General features: G+C 47.2%; 1 protein-coding gene across 1 annotated transcript in view; it reads left to right on the forward strand.

Annotated features, from left to right (window-relative positions):
- The window catches only part of LOC139751404 (glucose dehydrogenase [FAD, quinone]-like), a 112,623-nt gene that overhangs the window by 67,522 nt on the left and 31,797 nt on the right, over nt 1–13,304 (forward strand). Inside the window, 5 exon segments of the mRNA XM_071666791.1 lie at nt 5,435–5,569; nt 8,481–8,566; nt 8,568–8,603; nt 10,412–10,468; nt 13,104–13,217. Coding sequence (XP_071522892.1) covers nt 5,435–5,569; nt 8,481–8,566; nt 8,568–8,603; nt 10,412–10,468; nt 13,104–13,217 — 428 coding nt within the window.

Here is a 13,304-nt window from a genome sequence, read left to right on the forward strand (position 1 = left end):
ACACTTTGCTTTATACCAACGACTTCTTGAAAGGAATTTAAGAGGCATGTTAAGTGTAAGTGCACACATCATGTCAAGTGTATGTGCACACATCATGTCAAATGTATGTGCACACATCATGTCAAGTGTATGTGCACACATCATGTCAAGTGTATGTGCACACATCATGTCCAGTGCATGTGCACATATCATGTCAAGTGTATGTGCACATATGTCAAGTGTATGTGCACACATCATGTCAAGTGTCCGGGTCAACACCCTTTAGTCATCTATAAATGTCTTTCCGAGATACCTCATTGTTTTCTGAGACACGCCTCCCTATTCTGTCTCATTGTTGTTGGAGGACACAGGGTTTCCTACCATGAAACCACGTTTGAACTTGTGATTCAGTCCTTCACATATGCTTACACCATCCTCTTCAACTCTTCCCTCTGAATTCCTTAGCCTGATTGGCTAGTCTTTAACTGACAAAAGACGCCTGTTAATCCTAAGACAAACGTTTGGAATGTCTCATACCTTGCCCACAATATCATTTTCAAAGGTTTCTTTGTTCCTTCTTTTCTTACCTGCTGTACTCGTGTCTTGCTCTCTTGTGCCTTGCAAATGCTGGCTGGCTTGAGTCTGTATCCTCACAGTAAATCTTCAACTTCCTCCGTTTTTTGACAGCTTGAGTTAAACCATTCTCCCCTCGTTCTTCACCCTCCCTCTGTATCTGAGGCTACAGGTACTCACATTCCTGCATTACACATTTCACTGAACCTCTTACCAAAATGCCCTAGTTCCTGGCTACTGAGCTCTAATGTATGTGTTGGTGTGGTTATGTGGACTTTGATAAGATCATATGAGTTTAAATATGCCATTAACTTGTTTGAGTTTGTGTGATTACATGTGTATGTACTTACGTTCGCATTATTGCCAGATTTCTCTTGTCAATGAACCATCTAATTCATGTTTCTAACCTTCCCTGTGCCTCGTCTTGATCCCCAACACAGCCACTGTATCCCAAGCGAACAAACCTCCTCAGTTTCCTTCATGGAGTTCCCTTCTTGACCTACACACTCGATTCCCCCACAAACCCATTACCGTAATATCCTTTAAGATCTATGTTTAGTATCTGATCTGGTCTGTAGCACCCAACTCCCCGGCCTGCATGGCATCTTTTCTTTTAATCTTTAAAGGAATGTGACCTGCAGCCAACCCTAGTCCTTCACAAGGTCCTCAGGGTCAAGCTACGTATCTACTTCTTCATTCCTCATCTTTGGAAGACAGGCTAACGTATACCTCAACCCTTAAAGAAACAGAAATGATCCCTCTATGTCGCAGTAAACGATTCCTCCCTCCCGCACTGCATGTCTTAAACTTTCATATGAGTTACTATTAACGTTGTGTATGTCATCACTCGAGTCAGCTTGAGGGGCGTGGTACATTCGCTGTTGTACAGCCTGGGTCACACTCTCCAGCCGCCCTCATACGGCTGATACATACCTACCACCTCCACCAGAACATCGACTGGTGAATAACAGTTCAGTACAGTTTAACTTACGAACAGCCACGACATTCACATCAGCCAGTCATGGATGACTCTTCTAATATCAGCATGGCTGACTCTGGGATAAGTAGTGTACACGTAGCCAGTTCATAACTATAAAGTTGACAGGGAATCGAAAATGACGGAAAATCTGTAGCTACATATCGTAAATCAAGGCAAACACGCACGAAAATCAACAGAACCTACGAAACGCCACTTCACTTCCTCTGGAAGCCAATGTTTACCTAATTTCTGACGTTATCGCAAAAGAATATGTCTTTTTTATGGTCTACTGGCGTCCATTTGCGGCGGTCGTGTCCACCGCTGAAAGCCACACAAGTTTTAATCCTATCATCTGAAAGTACGTGAATACGTTCTTCTAAATCATTTCCTTAAGTCCTAAAATTGATACAGAAAATCAAGATAAAAGAATTGTTGTTTGAGTTTTCAGGTGACAAAGCTCCAAATACAATTCCTTTAGGGAGAAAGTTCATCACGTGGGGAACACAGAAGACAGTATATTCTGGTACATTTCTACCGGGGAAAGTTAAGCGTAGTGTTCATACGGTCTGCTTATCTGTGATTGAGCTTTGACTCTGGTTTACGTTAGAGAAGCCAAACCTGCGACCATCATCAAGGCCTTCTGGGCACAGTCATGGTAAAGTGACCACAGAACGGTTAACCCTATGTGTGTACGTCAGTGGTCCAGCCCGCACCTGTAATGTTGCTCTGCTCACTGTAACACCAACTCCCCTCACATTGTTCTCGTCCATATTCGTAACATCAAGTGCCGCCGTCCGAAAGGTCAAGTGGCCGCGTTCATGTGGCCGAGTGCGTAAGGTCAGGTGGCCGCGTTCATGTGGCCGAGTACGTAAGGTCAGGTGGCCACGTTCATGTGGCCGAGTGCGTAATGTCAGGTGGCCGCGTTCATGTGGCCGAGTGCGTAAGGTCAGGTGGCCGCGTTCATGTGGCCGAGTGCGTAAGGTCAGGTGGCCGCGTTCATGTGGCCGAGTACGTAAGGTCAGGTGGCCACGTTCATGTGGCCGAGTGCGTAATGTCAGGTGGCCGCGTTCATGTGGCCGAGTGCGTAAGGTCAGGTGGCCGCGTTCATGTGGCCGAGTGCGTAAGGTCAGGTGGCCGCGTTCATGTGGCCGAGTGCGTAAGGTCAGGTGGCCACGTTCATGTGGCCGAGTGCGTAAGGTCAGGTGGCCGCGTTCATGTGGCCGAGTGCGTAAGGTCAGGTGGCCGCGTTCATGTGGCCGAGTACGTAAGGTCAGGTGGCCACGTTCATGTGGCCGAGTGCGTAATGTCAGGTGGCCGCGTTCATGTGGCCGAGTGCGTAAGGTCAGGTGGCCGCGTTCATGTGGCCGAGTGCGTAAGGTCAGGTGGCCGCGTTCATGTGGCCGAGTACGTAAGGTCAGGTGGCCACGTTCATGTGGCCGAGTGCGTAATGTCAGGTGGCCGCGTTCATGTGGCCGAGTGCGTAAGGTCAGGTGGCCGCGTTCATGTGGCCGAGTGCGTAAGGTCAGGTGGCCGCGTTCATGTGGCCGAGTGCGTAAGGTCAGGTGGCCGTGTTTATGTGGCCGAGTACGTAAGGTCAGGTGGCCACGTTCATGTGGCCGAGTGCGTAAGGTCAGGTGGCCGTGTTCATGTGGCCGAGTGCGTAAGGTCAGGTGGCCGCGTTCATGTGGCCGAGTGCGTAAGGTCAGGTGGCCGTGTTTATGTGGCCGAGTACGTAAGGTCAGGTGGCCACGTTCATGTGGCCGAGTGCGTAATGTCAGGTGGCCGCGTTCATGTGGCCGAGTGCGTAAGGTCAGGTGGCCGCGTTCATGTGGCCGAGTGCGTAAGGTCAGGTGGCCGAGTGCGTAAGGTCAGGTGGCCGTGTTTATGTGGCCGAGTACGTAAGGTCAGGTGGCCACGTTCATGTGGCCGAGTGCGTAAGGTCAGGTGGCCGTGTTCATGTGGCCGAGTGCGTAAGGTCAGGTGGCCGCGTTCATGTGGCCGAGTGCGTAAGGTCAGGTGGCCGTGTTTATGTGGCCGAGTGCGTAAGGTCAGGTGGCCGCGTTCATGTGGCCGAGTGCGTAAGGTCAGGTGGCCGTGTTTATGTGGCCGAGTGCGTAAGGTCAGGTGGCCGCGTTCATGTGGCCGAGTGCGTAAGGTCAGGTGGCCGAGTGCGTAAGGTCAGGTGGCCGTGTTCATGTGGCCGAGTGCGTAAGGTCAGGTGGCCGCGTTCATGTGGCCGAGTGCGTAAGGTCAGGTGGCCGTGTTCATGTGGCCGAGTGCGTAAGGTCAGGTGGCCGCGTTCATGTGGCCGAGTGCGTAAGGTCAGGTGGCCGCGTTCATGTGGCCGAGTGCGTAAGGTCAGGTGGCCGCGTTCATGTGGCCGAGTGCGTAAGGTCAGGTGGCCGCGTTCATGTGGCCGAGTGCGTAAGGTCAGGTGGCCGCGTTCATGTGGCCGAGTGCGTAAGGTCAGGTGGCCGCGTTCATGTGGCCGAGTGCGTAAGGTCAGGTGGCCGCGTTCATGTGGCCGAGTGCGTAAGGTCAGGTGGCCGCGTTCATGTGGCCGAGTGCGTAAGGTCAGGTGGCCGCGTTCATGTGGCCGAGTGCGTAAGGTCAGGTGGCCGCGTTCATGTGGCCGAGTGCGTAAGGTCAGGTGGCCGCGTTCATGTGGCCGAGTGCGTAAGGTCAGGTGGCCGCGTTCATGTGGCCGAGTGCGTAAGGTCAGGTGCCGCGTTCATGTGGCCGAGTGCGTAAGGTCAGGTGGCCGCGTTCATGTGGCCGAGTGCGTAAGGTCAGGTGGCCGCGTTCATGTGGCCGAGTGCGTAAGGTCAGGTGGCCGCGTTCATGTGGCCGAGTGCGTAAGGTCAGGTGGCCGCGTTCATGTGGCCGAGTGCGTAAGGTCAGGTGGCCGCGTTCATGTGGCCGAGTGCGTAAGGTCAGGTGGCCGCGTTCATGTGGCCGAGTGCGTAAGGTCAGGTGGCCGCGTTCATGTGGCCGAGTGCGTAAGGTCAGGTGGCCGCGTTCATGTGGCCGAGTGCGTAAGGTCAGGTGGCCGCGTTCATGTGGCCGAGTGCGTAAGGTCAGGTGGCCGCGTTCATGTGGCCGAGTGCGTAAGGTCAGGTGGCCGCGTTCATGTGGCCGAGTGCGTAAGGTCAGGTGGCCGTGTCCATAACGTAAGGTGACTCCTTCGTCAGGTTAAGAGGCTACGTCCGTCACATATTACGTTACCAACCACCCACCGTACACCTCACACACTTCGATAACATTTCCAGGAGATGAGTGACTCAGGTAACGGAGGAGTCACATCTCAAAGGAAAATAACACTGGTAACGTTCCTGACACCCGAGTAACGCTGACACGTCACGGGAAAATTTTGCAATGCCTGTCACAGTTTACGAACACCGATAATGAGTAACGGTTTCGACGTAACGCCACTACACTTATATGAGTTAGAGTTGGGTAAAGACTCGGGTACATGAATAGCGATTTTGTGGCGAATGAACCAAAGACCACAAGCAGGTGTATCACGTCTCCAGCAGGTGATGACTCACACCCCAAGCCAAGTGTTTCTGACCCCAGGCCAAGTGTTTCAGACCCCAGGCCAAGCGTCTCAGACCCCAGGCCAAGCGTCTCAGACCCCAGTTCAAGCGTCTAAGACCCCAGACCAAGTGTTTTAGACCCCAGGACAAGCGTCTCAGACCCCAGGCCGAGCGTCTTAGACCCCAGGCCAAGCGTCTCAGACTCCATGCCAAGCGTCTCAGACCCCAGGCCAAGCGTCTCAAACCCCAAACCAAGTGTTTCAGACCCCAAACCAAGTGTTTCAGACCCCAATCCAAGTGTTTCAGACCCCAGGCCAAGTCATTATCCAGGCATGTGTGTGTCACTGAGTCACGTGTGGTGTTACAGAGAGCTTCCACGGCCACGGGGGTCCCCTGCCAGTCACGCCCAAGAACGACAAGCAACTCTTCACCAACAGCTTCCTGGAGGCCGGCCAGTACCTGGGCTTCAGCGTCCTCGACCCCAGCGGTCCTGAACAGATAGGTGAGTCAGTCTCTCTCTCTCTCTCTCTCTCTCTCTCTCTCTCTCTCTCTCTCTCTCTCTCTCTCTGTATATATATATATATATATATATATATATATATATATATATATATATATATATATATATATATATATATATATATTTCTTTCTTTTTTTCATACTATTCGCCATTTTCCGTGTTAGCGAGGTAGCGTTAAGAACATGGGACTGGGCCTTTGAGAGAATATCCTCACCTGGCCCCTTCTCTGTTCCATCTTTTGGAAAATTAAAAATAAAAAGAAAGGGGAGGATTTCCAGCCCCCCCCCCCCTGCTCCCTCCCCTTTTAGTCGCCTTCTACGACACGCAAGGAATATATATATATATATATATATATATATATATATATATATATATATATATATATATATATATATATATATATATATATCCCTGGGATAGGGGAGAAAGAATACTTCCCACGTATTCCCTGCGTGTCGTAGAAGGCGACTAAAAGGGGGGGGAGCGGGTGGCTGGAAATCCTCTCCTCTCGTTTTTTTTAATTTTCCAAAAGAAGGAACAGAGAAGGGGGCCAGGTGAGGATATTCCCTCTAAGGCCCAGTCCTCTGTTCTTAACGCTACCTCGCTAATGCGGGAAATGGCGGATTCATGTGAGAAACTGCAGAAGCTGGTGACGGAGTTTGGTAAAGTGTGTGGAAGAAGAAAGTTAAGAGTAAATGTGAATAAGAGCAAGGTTATTAGGTACAGTAGGGTTGAGGGTCAAGTCAATTGGGAGGTGAGTTTGAATGGAGAAAAACTGGAGGAAGTGAAGTGTTTTAGATATCTGGGAGTGGATCTGTCAGCGGATGGAACCATGGAAGCGGAAGTGGATCATAGGGTGGGGGAGGGGGCGAAAATTTTGGGAGCCTTGAAAAATGTGTGGAAGTCGAGAACATTATCCCGGAAAGCAAAAATGGGTATGTTTGAAGGAATAGTGGTTCCAACAATGTTGTATGGTTGCGAGGCGTGGGCTATGGATAGAGTTGTGCGCAGGAGGATGGATGTGCTGGAAATGAGATGTTTGAGGACAATGTGTGGTGTGAGGTGGTTTGATCGAGTAAGTAACGTAAGGGTAAGAGAGATGTGTGGAAATAAAAAGAGCGTGGTTGAGAGAGCAGAAGAGGGTGTTTTGAAATGGTTTGGGCACATGGAGAGAATGAGTGAGGAAAGATTGACCAAGAGGATATATGTGTCGGAGGTGGAGGGAACGAGGAGAAGAGGGAGACCAAATTGGAGGTGGAAAGATGGAGTGAAAAGGATTTTGTGTGATCGGGGCCTGAACATGCAGGAGGGTGAAAGGAGGGCAAGAAATAGAGCGAATTGGAGTGATGTGGTATACAGGGGTTGACGTGCTGTCAGTGGATTGAACCAAGGCATGTGAAGCGTCCGGGGTAAACCATGGAAAGCTGTGTAGGTATGTATATTTGCGTGTGTGGACGTGTGTATGTACATGTGTATGGGGGGGGGGGGTGGGCCATTTCTTTCGTCTGTTTCCTTGCGCTACCTCGCAAACGCGGGAGACAGCGACAAAGTATAAAAAAAAAAAAAAAAAAAAAAAAAATATATATATATATATATATATATATATATATATATATATATATTCATTACTTTGTGGGTTTGGCAACAATCTACCACTACACACGTCATGGTTTTAAAAGTGATTCAGTCAAGACTTCTGGTGAGGAATACATCACCAATGTGCGCGTCAGTTGTGCTTGGCATTATCTTCGCACACTGAGTGGACATAAGTCGTGGTCCTGAGTGAGCGTTCGCTGCCAACCACCACCACATGACCCAGTCTGAGGAACTATACACCAACGTCCAGAACGTTCGCTGGCAACTTGTCACAGATGTGGAGGTGTGTTGACCATTAAGCAAGGCGGTGCATTGGGACGACCTCTGAGTATGACAGGACGATCTTTGAGCACGACGGTACGATCCTTACATATGATGGTCTGGCCTTTGACCTAACCCATAAAGGTCAGGTCAAAGCCCAGGTCATCATTAGCAAGAGATGTACTGCCTTTCTTAAGGATAATATCGTCGTGTCCAAAGACATACATGTTGGAGAATACATAATGAACATGAATATATACACGTTAGTGAATAAGTGATGAACATATATGACGTGAATTATAGGAAAACCTGATGATAAAAGACTGAGCAGATATGTGTGTGTGTGTGTGTGTGTGTGTGTGTGTGTGTGTGTGTGTGTGTGTGTGTGTGTGTGTGTGTGTGTCTGGGTCAGTGTGTGGCGGGTGGCAGCCAACAAGCGGAACAAGAATGATTGATCGCACGAGCAGGTGAAGCTGACACAAGTAGTGTGAGGTGTACAGCTCCAGGCGGGCAGGGGTGGAGAATGTGTCCACTGACTTCGTTAATCTCGACAACATTGTGAAATAATGAGTTTGCAAAGTAGCTCCCGGATGAGGACCACTACACCTCATCCAGGTTATGTATTCTCGTCCGTAACGAACTACGTCATCTCCTGCCTCTGCTGCTGTTGTCAAGGTGTTGTTACCCTGGGAGGTGCGTACGTCTTGCTGCTTAGTTCTCGGTCAACATCCCGAGCCTCCGGCGGAAAATCAGGAAATGATACACGTAACTTATTATTAATGTGAAAATATATAGTTTGCACTCGAGATTGTATATATATGTGTCATCACAGCTGTTACATGAGCTACCTATATATACATACTGTGTCATCACAGCTGTTACATGAGCTACCTATATATACATAGTGTGTCATCACAGCTGTTACATGAGCTACCTATATATACATACTGTGTCATGATCATGACCATCCATGATCCTGACAACAGCAGTGAGGGCTAGTGCAGGCAGTGGGGCTAATGTCACTGTGTTCGGCAGGGTTTGCGCCCACAGACTACACCACCAAGAACGGGGAGCGATGGCACACGGCCCGCGCCTACCTCAACCAGGCTGCGTCGCGGTCCCAACCTACACATCGTCACCGGCGCCACCGTCCTCAAGGTTAGTCACCACAATCCTGCCACAGTCACCAGCTCTGCTGGACACAACATGATACAAGTGGACATTATACAGTGTGTTCTGGGCACGAGACGGGGTCATGGGCCCTTTACCTGTAGTGCCTCGTCTGGAATGTTTTTGCTCAGGAGCTGGTCACTTCATGTGTTGCCCTGTTACTCTCCATGATTCTATCTTAGTGATATTTCTTCTATCTTTCCTGTATGAAGAGGCTTCCCTTTTAGACCATTTCTAGGTATGACAACACATTTCTTGTTGATGGTGTAAGCAACGGACCTCATTTGTTTTATTGCCACATAAATACTGAGACAGTGGAAGACATCCATAATATTCTTACCTCGTACAAGAATTCAAATATTCTCAACGTACTTCTTCACTTATAACTTCACATATAACTTCACTTCCTTAGTACTTGGGCTCTGATATCTCTGATAAATGCGTGCCTCTCTGTCTTCACGTGGTAGTTCTGCTTCGTTAAAGTTCTCTGGAGGATTGTAATTAACAACAACATTATGCAAGTCTTTCTAATGATCATTTTTCCTAACATGTTCAGTTTAAGTGATCGTCCGTAACTATTTTTCTTGAAACATTAAGTCGCAAGAGGACCAGTCGTCCTCGTCCTACATAGTCTGCTATCCTCCTCGCTACCTCCCTCCACACAGATTGTAATCTTATCTCCTTCACCAACGTCAGCTTTCATTTCCACAGTCCGGTTTTTGAATTCCAGCTTTTTTTTTCTATTAAGTCTTGTCCACCCACGTTTGTATCCATTATTTTCAGTCTTTTACCAACACTCATAACTATGTCTGGCTTTCCCTGAGTCGGGCTGGTCAACTGTGTAGCCTCTTTGGGCGTCTTCTGATTTCATATTCGTTATTCCCTCGCTCTGCTTACGGTCTGTCTGCTCTGATGGAAGCTCAACTGAATTTTTCACTGTTAGCAAATTTCTCACTCTGTTATATAAGCTCTTGATACTCCATCCTCTCCCAAAGTTACAATCTTACCGTTTCCTCTTCTTCAGAGAGGAGGTTGGCTTAAATGGTAATTAATCACTTGTAACTGATTATCTATCCAGCACAAATGGAGAGATTTCCACTTGTGAAACCCCACCTCGAACATTTTTTTTGTCATGTAAGTTTTTAAACTTGCTTACTCTTACCACTGACAGTCTCCTATAACTGGGTTTATACCAGTCATCCACGGGTCATACTATGAAAATACTTCTTTGCATCTCTTCTTACAAGTTTTCTGCCCAACTTCACTGGTTCTTCGAACTCTTCCAAAGAACTGTTCAATTATGACGTCATCAAAGGGGTGTGAAAACCTTATGGTTGTCGTCAAATCTCTCTTTCCCCTCCTCTCTTCCAAGGTGGACACACTAATGGCCTCTAACTCGTCCATGTAACTCAGCGTTCTTGGTTCGATATCATCTTCGCTGTGCTCCTTTGAACATTCCTATCCATTTGTATCACATCTTTGTGTTTCCTGAGGTGCGGTGACCAAACTTGAGAAGTATATTCTAGTTTTGGCCTAATACACAAAGACAACATGTCGTTGAGTGTTGCCTTATCCATATATCTGAATGAAATTCTAATATCTACCAACACACAGTTCGCCGCCTCTTGTTAACTCTTGCGTTCCTTTCTCATAGAGAGAACTGCATCTCTACGTCCATCTTTATTCAGGAAATGTTACGTATATATTTGTTTTCCATTTGATAATGAACTTAGTAATTTTTCTTTTTTAATTACTGAAAACTGACAATATTTCTTATTTTCTCCTGGGGAGTCCAGGTGATCTTCAACAAGGATAAGAGAGCCGTGGGCGTCCAGTACAAGCTCGGGAGGAAGGTCAGTACCGACTGGGTCTTTGAGCACGATGGTACAACCCTTGAGCATAAGCAAACGACCCTTTGGCACGACTGTGTAAACCTTAGGTGTGATGACCTGACCTGATCCGTCAATGTTGCCCAAGTGGTTGTGTAGTTGTGCTCAAGTCCTACCGTCGTGCTCAGTGAGTTTAGTCATGTTAGTGATCAGCTTTATGAACGTTCACTGATCTGTTTACCGCTAGACTAGTGTCATAAAGGTTAGCGATATTCCATCATCACTGGATGACGATATTCAATAGTATTATTATTACTGTGTTGTAAACGTTTAACGGTAGACATGTTTAGTGTTTGGTATGTTGGGCTTTGTGAAGAATAATTGTATCCATAAAAGATAGCTTTGAGGTATTATGTATACTTTTCTCCTCATACTTGATCGCCGTTTCCTGCATTATCGAGGTAGCGCCAGAGCAAACGAAGAAAGGCCGCATCTACTCACAACCATTCTCTGGCTGTCACGCTTAATGTACCAAAACCATAGCGCCCTATCCATAATCAAGCCCTACAGATCCTATAAACCACATTGTTCCAATTCACTCTAACCAATGCACGCCTTTCACCCTCCTGCATGTTCAAGCCCTGATCACTCAATATCATTTTCACTTCCATCTTTAAATTGGTCTCCCTGTTGTCCTTATTCCCTCCACTTCTGACACATATATCCTCTTTGTCGACGTTTCCTCACTCATTCTCTCAGTATGTCCAAACCATTTCAACACACCTTCTGCTCTCTCAAACACACTCTCTTTAATTACATCCCTTTCTTACACTTTCATAACTTACTCGATCAAACCACCTCACACCACATATTGTCCTCAAACACTTCACCTCCAACACATCCATCCTCCTCCGCACACCTTAACTGAAACCACGACTCGCATCCATATAACATTATTAGGACTACTATAACTTCAAACATACCCATTCTTGCCCTCCCAGAAAACTTTCTTTCCACACATCCATCAGCGCTCCCAGAACCTTCGGTCTCTCACGCACTCTATGACTAATTTCCGCTTCCATGGTTCCATCCGCTGCCATGTCCACTCCAGACATATAAAAACACTTTACTTCCTCCAATTTTTCTCCATTCAAACTCACACCTCAGCTATCCAGTCTGTTAGCCCTCTTTTCATTCTTACTCTCAACTTTCTTCTTTCACACACTGTTCCAAACTCAGTCACCAACTAATGCAGTTTCTCACTCGAAGCAGCCACCAGTGCTGTGTCATCGACAAACAATAAGTGACTCACTTTTCAGGTCCTCTCTTCCCCTATGGATTGCATACTCGTCCCTCTCTCCAAAACTCTCGCATTTACCTCCCTCACCACCCTATCCATAAACAACTTAACAACCATGGTGACACTGCACCCCTAATGCAGACCCACTTTCACTTGGAACCATTCACTCTCCTCTCTTTCTTTTTGCAAGTATGCCTTACACCCTTGATAAAACTTTTTACTACCTCTAGCAGCTTCCTTCCCACACCGTATATCCGTAAGACCTTCCACAAATCATCTTTATCAACTCTGTCAAATGCTTTCTACAAATCCATAAATGCTAAATACAAATCCAACTGTTTCTCTAAGTATTGCGCGCACACATTCTTTAAAGCAAACATTTGATCCACACATCCTGTGTCACTTCTAAAACCACACTGTTCCTCCCCAGTCTGATGCTCTGTACATGCCTTCACCCTCTTTATCAATACCCTCCCATACAACTTACCCGGTACATTCCAGAAACTTTTACCTCTGTAGTTTGAACATTGTAGTTTCCATTGCCTTCATACATTGTCACTATAAATGCATTCGCTAATCCTCAGGCACACCACCATGATCTACATATATACTGAAAACCCTAACTAATCAATCAACAACGCAGTCACCCCATTTCTTAATAAACTCAACTGCAATATCATCCATCCAGCCGCCTTGCCATATTTCATCATACGTAAGGTTGTGACCACCTCTTCTCTCTTCACCAAACTACTTCCCATGACTCTCTCACTTCGCATACCACCCAACTCAAACACTGTCATCAAACACAATCTACAAGCCTTTAAAATACTCACTCCATCTCCTCCTATGTTCATCACTACTTGTTATCACCCCCCCCTCCCCACCTTTTGACCCCTTCACCTATGTTCCCATCTGTTCTCTTGTTTTTCGTACATTATTTACCTTCTTCCAAAACTTCTTTACATTCTCCTTAAAGTTTACTGATACTTGCTCATCCCAACCTTCGCTTTCTCGACCCCTTAACCTTCCTCTTGACCTCCTGCTGCTTTCTCTTATACATCCCCCGATCATTTGCACTCCTTCCTTGTATTATATTTGGGTAAACAATGTTCAGTACGGCAGATCATTTACACTAGAAATGCTGACTTTCATAAACATTCATGGGAAATGTTTGGAAGGGAAATAATTGAATCAATGGCTAGTTTAGCGATAACAGAAACCATCTGATGGTGGTAATGAGTCTCTGTGGGCAGTCTAAGCATTAGAAATTGTCATCCAGTATAACTATCAGTTTTTGTTTAAGATATTATTGATGCTTGTGATATATGGCAACCGTGCGTGAGCTGGTGTGACCCCCAGGTGCGAGAGGTGTCAGCTCGGCGTGAGGTGGTGCTGTCAGCCGGAGCCTTGTCTTCCCCCAAGCTGCTCATGCTCTCCGGTGTCGGGCCCTCCTACCACCTCCACCACCACGGGGTAAGTCCTCCACCAATATGGGTAGGTCCTCCACCACCACAGGGGAGGTCCTCCACCACCACAGGGTAGGTCCACTATAAAGTGTTA

This window comes from Panulirus ornatus, chromosome 11 (genome assembly GCF_036320965.1).
Source record: "Panulirus ornatus isolate Po-2019 chromosome 11, ASM3632096v1, whole genome shotgun sequence".
In the NCBI taxonomy this organism is placed as follows: Eukaryota; Metazoa; Arthropoda; class Malacostraca; order Decapoda; family Palinuridae; genus Panulirus; species Panulirus ornatus.